The sequence below is a fragment of the Humulus lupulus genome, chromosome 8 (genome assembly GCF_963169125.1).
Source record: "Humulus lupulus chromosome 8, drHumLupu1.1, whole genome shotgun sequence".
NCBI classification, from domain to species: domain Eukaryota; kingdom Viridiplantae; phylum Streptophyta; class Magnoliopsida; order Rosales; family Cannabaceae; genus Humulus; species Humulus lupulus.
In genome coordinates, this window is record NC_084800.1 from 38,543,068 (window position 1) to 38,552,953 (window position 9,886).

The 9,886-nt window shown below is 29.2% G+C and overlaps 1 protein-coding gene across 1 annotated transcript; it reads left to right on the top strand.

The window, feature by feature from the left end:
- The first annotated feature begins 4,243 nt into the window (after nucleotides 1-4,243).
- LOC133796878 (uncharacterized) lies at nucleotides 4,244-5,173 on the top strand. Its single transcript, XM_062234567.1, has one exon. It carries the CDS (start codon nucleotides 4,333-4,335, stop codon nucleotides 4,990-4,992), a length of 660 nt encoding a protein of 219 aa, XP_062090551.1. The 5' UTR covers nucleotides 4,244-4,332; the 3' UTR covers nucleotides 4,993-5,173.
- Nucleotides 5,174-9,886: the final 4,713 nt, after the last annotated feature.

The window sequence follows — 9,886 nt, forward strand, 5'->3', positions numbered from 1 at the left end:
TTATAAGAAGCATGTACATAGTCTTGATTTGCCGTAACACCGGTGTATTAATGGTTTTTCTCCAAAATAAGTTTTTTTTTCTCTCTCTCGGTCTCGGCTAAATAGTCAAACGCTTTTAAATAAAACTTTAATGTGATGATACACATACAGTTATTTGATATAGGTCGGCACTACCATAATTGACAAAAAGCCTGAAAATCAATTGTAGGTTGCAACATACATATAATTTAAAATTAAAAACATAACAAAACAAATTCAATTAAAATTTATTTAGAAAGGATGGCACAGATTTAACATGTATAATATGTTAGAATATTTTTATGCTATATATTAAAACGATTTCTTACAACTAATTGATTTTTATTCATTTAATATATCAAAATTAATGATCAATATTTATTTGTTAAACTCAATTTGAATTTTCTAATTATATGGAGAGAATATCTCAATTAAATTGAGAGAATATCTCAACCTCTAGAGACTCTGATGGTAGGTCATATTCTATCAATATAGAGTATTGTTCCCCAAACTCACTCCTTATTCTTACTTTTAGTAACTTCATCTAAAGAGTTAGTGAGAGCTTGGAAGCCCGTGTATTCGTTCTAATTTCTGTTTATTTTTCTTTTTAGATCTAAAGCTAGATCGAGATTATCAATAGCAATGTTTAGTGGTATATATTTTCGATCCTCTTCGTATATGTTCAATCAATATATATTAATTCCGCCTACATGTATAAAATTGTTCATATGACTATATTTCATTCACTCTAACATAATAAACTAGCTCTTCCATTGACCATTTTTCTACCCTGATCTTAAAACCAGATATATGTCACAATTTTCTTTATTCCTGCATCATATATATACAGTAGTCACTACTACAAAAATAGACTTTAACTTCGGTTTTTTCGCTTGTTATTCTTTAGATCTCACGGAGATATTAGCAGAAGTTATTCCGAACGAAGTTAAAAATATATAAAAACTGAAGTTAAAGGGCCTTTAACTTCGGTTTTTACATAATAACTGAAGTTAAAAGTATTTTTTTCTTAAAAGAATATATTTATTTTATTTGCATTATTAATTTGATTTTTTATAAAATATTTTAATAATTATTTTTTTAATTCCAATTTGCAATTGTTTTAATATTAATAAATATATTTGAACATTCCAATAAACTTAAAATAAAATAAAATTCACAAACTATATAGACTTAATGTACATATATATACACATTCATACATAAATAAAAGCTAAGTACCACGTAAAAATCTAAGGTGTTTATACAACTAAACATGTGAAGTTCACCTAAGTAATTATTTGAAATATTGAAATTTCTTAAATATTAAATATTTTTCAAAAAATTTAGCAGAATTTCCCCTATAAATAGGACTACCCAAACTTGTTGACATTCAATTTTAAACTAAAATTTGCAACCGTTCACAGAGCAAATAAGCATAATCATGTCAATTTTATCAGAAATTTGAGGAATACCTCATACTGAAAAGCAAATCTTAGTTTCCAATTACAATAAAACTCATGTTAATCCATTTTCATCTTGAATGCTTGCCTTGAATTTTGACTGTATCCATAAGCCCCTTGTTCAAAGTAACATTATTTAGTCAAGAGGCATGATAAAGTTACTTCAAACTAGGGAATTATGTTTATCACCATAGCACACAAATTCCTGATTTCCTATTCAAAACCTATCGCCAAACCTAAAAAGTTTAAATTATAACTCTATGAATAAATACTACATATTTAAAAACATGTTCAATTAATAAATCCTAAAAAATTGGGCAGAGTTTCATCTGTTTCTATAATATATCTCAATTTCATAAGTACATATTAATTCAACACAAACAAATATAATAATCAAGATGCATAATTTCATCCTTAAGCCACCGCAGCACACAAATTTCTCAGAACCTACTTCACTAATTTTCAAATCTAATTTCCACTAAATTCAATATGGTTTAACTATAATTCTATAAATGTGTACAATAGTAATAAATAAAAATAAAATTCTCACTCACCTTAAAATTAATCTTCAAGCTAGTAACCACCAATGAAAAACCAAATTATCTCCAAAACAATAGCCGTCCTAAAAATAATATAAACAAAATTAAATATTATAATTATTGAGTTTATAATAACTAGTACCAAACATTAAAACATATTATACAAATAAAACTTTATTTTAACTAAATATTAACTTGAATTTTTTTTTACAACAACAACATATCTAAACATTAAAACTATATTTTACAAATGACTTTTTAATAACTAGATATTAACTTGATCTTTTTTTATTATAACAACAACATATTAAATTTTTTTAACAACAACAAAATATTAACTTCATTAATTTTCTAAATAATTATTCTAAATAAAAATATATTATAAAACACAAAAATAAATCAAATAAATTATAAATTTAGTAATACATTAATATTAAATTCGGATTAATAAAAAAAATTATCACAAACACATTTTTTAAGATTCATACATTCTTAAATAATCAAATACAACTCTAAAACATTATTATCAACCATAAACACATATACATTATCAATATATTATAAAAAAATATTAAAAAAAATGTGAAATAATATATAAAAAAAAATCATGTAAACATCTATTTAACAATCAATACATAGTACAAACCTAAAAAATTTGTATAAAAGCTGAAAAATTCATTGAAAAATCCAAAACAATGGGTATTTCCGACAACCACATGTCACCATTGGCAGGACACTATTTTTTTTTTCCCTCAAATATGAAAATAACCAAGTTTCTATGATATATTTGAGTTTTCTAGCAAGATTGATGGAAGAAAATGAGAGAAAATAATGCTAAATGGCGAAACCCTCGTTTTTCTCACGGTGGAAATGGAGGTTTTTGCTCTCTGTTTGGGAGTTTTCAGCGTTTCAAAAATGAGAGAGAATTCGAAGAGATTAGCATATAAGCACCTTTAACTTAGGTTTTTGCAAACCGAAGTTAAAGGGTTCTGTCATTTTTTTCTCCCTCCACCTATTACCCTTTAACTTCACTTCTTAAAATACCTCCCCAAAACACACATTTTTCTATTTTACCTCTAAGTTTTACATTATACCATACATCAACTTCTCTATATATTTCTCTACATCATTTAAATATTATATCTTTAAACATATTTTATTAATTAAAGTAAAATAAAATAATTGAAAAAGAAAAAAGAAATAATAAATATATATACTAAATGGGAGAGAGAAAGCTTATAAAGAAAAATAATAATATTAAAATATTATGTAAATGTTATGTAAATGTAGATAAGATTAATTGAAGTTTGTGCATAGCTATTATAAATATATGTATAAAGGAGTTGATGGAAGATGATTTTGTGAGTTTTAGTTAAATATTATAGAGAAAGTGTATTACAAAATACACCACCAAAACATATATTTTTTTATAATTTACCTCAAACTTTTACATTATACCATATATCAGTTTCTTTATTTTTTTCTACACCATTTAAATATTATATTTTAAAAAATATTTTATTTATTTTAAGAAATAAAATAATTAAATATAATATTATTATACTCATATATATACAAAAGTTTATAAAAAAAATAAAAAATATTTATTGCTTGATGAATAATGTTTCACTACGTATAGAGAAATATTATTTATTTAGATAAAAAAAATATAACTTTATATCACATATTGGAAGACTATTTAATAATTTTTTCTCTATATTATAAATAAACAGATATTTTACTTCTTTCATTAAGAGTGCTCTAATATATTAATTCATACGAGTGCTGCTATGTATTTCGCTACTATCTTATGGAAGCTTCAATTGTGATCTTTGACGATGACTCTAATATAATTGTCATAAATGCTTTTCCTTTGATTTTCTTTTTAAAACATAAAACACAAGTGTTTGGATCAAATTGGTCTAATTAGTAATGAATGTCAACTGCCCTTGAAAATGACAATAAAATAATTATTTATGCCACATATGCACAATATAGCAATACCTGCTACTCGCCGACTACCACTGGAAAAAGTATCACTATTATTGTTGAGATTTTCATTTTTTTCATTTTTTTTAAAAAGGATTTTCATTAATTCATCCTGAGAAGGATGTATACGCGACGAAGAAAAAAAAAGTCAAAATTCAACTGCTTGAAAATGTTGAATAAGACACTTTCGCTGATCACATTATTGTGTTATAAAAATAAAAACTTGGGCAATTAGGTCCCGTAGCACTAACTATAATACACCCTTCTTCGCTTATACTAGCCAATATATCTTCTCTCCTTTCAACTAAATAATCTTAAAGCTGGCAATGGTGGAGAGGGAACAGGCTCGACCGCTAGCTCCAGCGGCCGACCGACCGAGCAGCGACGACGACGATGTCGCGGCGCACTTGAAGAAAACCCGTCGCAGAAAATTGATCAAGTGTTGTTGCTTCATCACAGCGGTACTACTAATCCTAGCGGTGGTGATCATAATCCTCATATTCACGGTGTTTCGAATCAAGGACCCCGTTATCAAGATGAACAAGATTACGGTCACTCGATTGGATTTGGTTAACAATACGACACCAAAGGCTGGAAGTAACATGTCGTTGACTGCTGACGTGTCTGTTAAGAACCCCAACGTAGCGTCGTTTAAGTATAGTAACACGACGACAACGCTGTACTATCACGGAATGGTGGTCGGCGAGGCCAGAGGCCCACCGGGGAGGGCCAGGCCCAGAAGGACCATGCGGATGAATATCACGGTGGACATCATCATGGGTCGGATCATGTCCAGCCCAAATTTGGTAGCTGATGTGGGCTCCGGCCTTTTGGCAATGAGTAGTTATTCGCGGATTCCGGGTCGGGTTAAAATGTTGAACATCATCAAGAGACATGTTGTTGTGATGATGAATTGCACCATGACCGTTAATATTTCAGGCCAGACAATTCAAGAACAGAAATGTAAGAGAAAGGTTAAACTATAGGGTACGTGTTATTTTTCTTGTTTTACATATTATATATATATATTGATATGGTTGAAGTTTAGAGATAGATCTCTCCTACATATTAGAGAGAGAGTTAATTAGGATTATTTATGTTTAAAACATTACTGTTCCTGTAATATATTTTTTAAAAAGGAAAAAAAACCATGATCATGTTGTCTTGTTTTTACTGCTTCTGTATTGACTTTCTTATACTCGTATTCATTTTTTGCTGGAAGATTATTTTAGTATTTTTTTTTTGCTAAGTAATTATTTAATATTTTGTGTTTTTGCATAGTATTATTTTAGTATCCTCTGTTTTCAATAATGTTAATACGATACCTTATATTTTAAAATTGTACATATTTGGTATCCTAAATTTAAATTTAATTAATAAAATTTTACCAATTTAATCAAAATTGTGGTCAATTATGTAAGTTCTAAATTTAAATTTAATTACTTAATTACATATAACTGATGATAGTTTGATCATATTGACAAAATTTTATCTATCAAATCTGAAATTAGGGTATCAAATATGTATAATTTTAAAACATAGAGTACTATATAAATATTATTAAAAATAGAAAGTACTAATATGATACTTTGTAAAAACATAAAGTACAAAATGAGTAAATTCTATTTTTCTTATTTGTTTTTGGGAAGTATATATACTACCTTATTTAATATTTGTTGAAAATCTTCATAGCATATTAATCTATAATAATGATAGTAACATTCAAAAAAAAAAATTATATAAATTGACGCGATGTATGATTTTAAGCAAACTTTCAATTTTTTTTTTCCAAAGTGATGATTTTCATTGAATGCTTTTCCCTCTCAAGGGTGGAAAATGGACCACAGCGTAGATAACTTTGTTTGACCTTTTATTTATCCAAAGGCAATAGATGGCAATCCACTATTACGCGTGTGTATGTGTGAAATACTAATGATATCTTGACCAAAATATGAATTTAAATATAACATATAATTTTTAATTTAGCTAACTTTATTTATCAAAATTGGGATTCACTATTTAAAAAAATAAGGTCACATAACTATGTGTAATATGTAAGTGTATATTTTAGATGCACTTATAAATGAAATAAATAAGAGCTTCTATAATAATATGTCAAATTGGTAATATATTGTTAAAATATAACTTTTTTTTAGAAAATATTTGCTCTAATAATGTACAAAAAATTATGTCAAATTTAGCACACAACATAACACGATTATTTTAGTATATTTTGCACAACTTATAAATGTCAAATTAGCACATAATTTAGCATAGTTTGCATCACCATAAATATTACACTATTTTATTTAATTTTATGTCATTTTTATAATTTTAGTATTGTCTTTATTTATCACCATTAAATGCATACTTTTTATTTTATTATTTTATGTAACTATTAACAATAAAATATAAATGAAAATTATTAATTTTTGTATATTTTTAATAAGTATCAAATAAGCATTATTGAAATATTAATTTTTGCATAAATTTTTATAATTGTGCATTAGAATACTAAAAAATTATATCAAATATATTACATATTGAATTTTTTGTCTCAAATATAACATGATATTTATATCTTCATGGTGTAATGTGTCAATTATAATATCGGATACAATACAATGCAAAGTTTGACTTGAATATACGTTTATAGTTAGTATATTATATACAATATAGTTGGAGATGGATGGGTAGTCAAGTGCGTTGAATATGCAAATGTACATTATGTGTGAAAATGGAATGGAATAGCTTGGAGAGACATAGATCCTTGTAACTCAGGACCATCCATATAGATAGATTGCTTGTCAATGTTTTGCTTTTGTTTTTGCTTGGTTTTTTTAGGGAAAAATGGTTAAACAAGAAAACGTCGAAGCAACTTCTGTTTAGAAAATTAATGAGGAAGTAATGTTAAGTTTATGCAGTGGTGTTCAGTTAAAAATATCATTTTGGAATTCAACCATTATTTGGTAAGAATTTGGAATGTGTTAAAGATTAATTATATATGAGGTATGAAAAAATAAAAAGACATGATAAAAGTTGTTTTTATTAGTTTGGTATGTATATATAAAAAAAAATAACAACAAAAAGGAAATGAATATTGGTTAGCATATACACTATATTATTCATATATATATATTTGGCAATATATATATACTAGATACAAGCAATATTTAATGTAAGTTTGTTTAGTTTTATTTATAGAATTTATTAATTATATTTATTAAATTTGTATCATTACTATATAAATTTTTAATAAATAAATAATATTATATATAAAAGAATGACATAAACATATTAAATAAAAAATTAAACCAAAATATTGTTTATGATTTATATATATATATGTTTACCGAGTTTTTTAGAAACTTAAAATATAATGAAAAATTAGAGCTAGAAAGACAGGATTAAAGATAAATAAGTAGAGTTTTTACGTAGTTGTGGCGTTAATGAGCCTTAGTCCACAGGTCTATTGTATTAGGTTTTAGAGAAATTTTGACAATGGAGTTTTCTGCAAGTTTGAGTAGAGCAATTGTTTACCAGAGAAAATCTGGGATCCTCGCTACAGTGCACAACTGGTCCTATTTATAGGCAGTCATGTGCAATGGGCTTGGGTCAGACTAATCCGAGCCCAATAGGGATGTAATCATAGTTTGCTTGCTAATGGAGGCATAATACAAATGATGTTGCTAAATAAAACTTAGTAATCAGGGCCCATTGGGCCAGCTTAGGCGTGGCCAAGCCTTACAGCTGCCAGTAGTACATACTCTCAGACTGGTCTGCGTGGTCTTCTAAGGGGTTCCTGGGGACAAGATCTGTCAGAGTAGTGACAGTACTGTTTCTTAGGAGTAGCGTACATTCCATGCGTAGCCTCTTCTGCAGGTTAGTCAAACTTGCCCTACCCGGATGTCTAGTCCGAATTCCTTCACTAATGTCCCGGTTTATTTACCGAAGTCCTGGTTCGTTCGCTAGTACTTGGGTTCATTCTTGACAAGGCCTATTCCCAAACTAGTAAGCTTGCTACCTCTATTGGCATCCCAGAGGATATGGGTAGGTTGGGACCGGGATGATGAGTTGGGCCTGCATCTTGGTCCCGGCTCCCTGGTTATGATCGCGCCCATCGAACGTTGTTAGGCTCATTGACAATTGGGCTATCAGGACATTCTTCTTCCTTGTTCATCGAGCTCAGGATGGGCTTGGATTTCTTTGAGGGAGCCCATAAACCCATTATGTCATACCACGTATCCCGAAAGAAAACAGGGATAACAATATAATATGATTATCTTTGTAAACATAAATTATAATTTTTTTGATAAAAATTAAGCTTATGTATTATATATTATTTCAAAGTTATTTTATAATATTTAAATTTATATTAATATAAGTATTAAATATTAGTTTTGTATTAAATATTTTTATAATAATATTTGAATTGATATAATTAGTAAAAAATTAGGATTATATATTATTATCATAATAATATTTTATAACATTTAAATCTATATTAATATAATTATTATATATGTACTATTATATTAAATATTAATATAATAATGATATTTTATAATATTTGAATTTATATTAATATAAATAATTGTTATCCCTAAAAAATACGAGGATGATGTGATGAATGAGAATGCAACACGTGACATCACAAATCAGAGAAAAAACAACAAAGTATTGATAAAAGACCGACAAGTAAAAAAGATAGGTCCAGGTAGGGCTGAGCATAAAATCCGAAAAACCGAAAAAACCGTGTACACCGACCTGCCGAACACCGAAAAAACCAAAACCGTTTAAACCGAAAACCGAAAAAACCGCCGACGGTGCAAACCGCCATTGTTCGGTCGGTTTGGAAATTTTGGGTGAACCGACCAAAAAAACCGAAACCGACCGAACACAATAAAATAATAATATAATATTATATAATTATTAATTATTAAAAAATTTAATAAAAAAAAAAAACTTAAGGCACTTGTAAATGTAATTACGTTCTATATATTTATGTTTTAAAAATATACAAAAATGGATTCTAACAATCCAAAATTTTTAATTTTTTAACTAAAACTTTCAAAAAATAAATAAAAATAAATAAATAAAATAATCAATTCGGTTTGGTCAGTAAACGGTCGGTTTTTTTTTAAAACTGGTTTGGTTCGGTCGGTTTTCGGATTGCACCAATCCGAACCGAAAACCGAATTCTGGATTTTTTTGGGTGAAAAAACCGCCCAAACCGACCGATGCTCACCCCTAGGTCCAGGACCTATGGGGAAGTCAATCAAACCTAAACCCTTAGGGGTGGTCGGCCTGACCCCTACCCCTAGGAGTGGTCGGCCTAAGCAGGCCCAAGAGCCCTAGGGTGGTCGGCCTGACCTCTACCCAAAGGGTGGTCGACTTCAGTGTGTCCAAGAGAGTGGTCGACATGACCCCTACTCCAGGGGTCGTCGGCCCAGTATGCCCAAGGATCCCTAGGGGTGGTCGGCCTGACCCCAACCCCTAGGGTGGTCGGCCCACCCTATTCTTCATATGGTGGTCGACTCAAACCCCCAAGTACACTTCACTGATAAATGCTCACTCTCGTTCAAATTTAGATCATTAGGCCTAGCGCCCAGAAGTTCACAGGCCTAGTACCTAGAGGATCAACAGGTCCAGCACCCAGAAGGTCACAGGCCTAGCACCCAAGCCCGAGTCATCGGGCCTAGGACCTAAGTCTCACATACCAACAGAGACTTAACATCTTCCTTAGAGGTTTTTATCGTGCATTATCCACCACGATCTCGATAAACAACGAGAAGACCCATGATCTCATAATCATGGGGAGGTGGACACGTATCTCCACTACCTGTTAATCGTGTACCAAACCATGATCTCAGTATTACT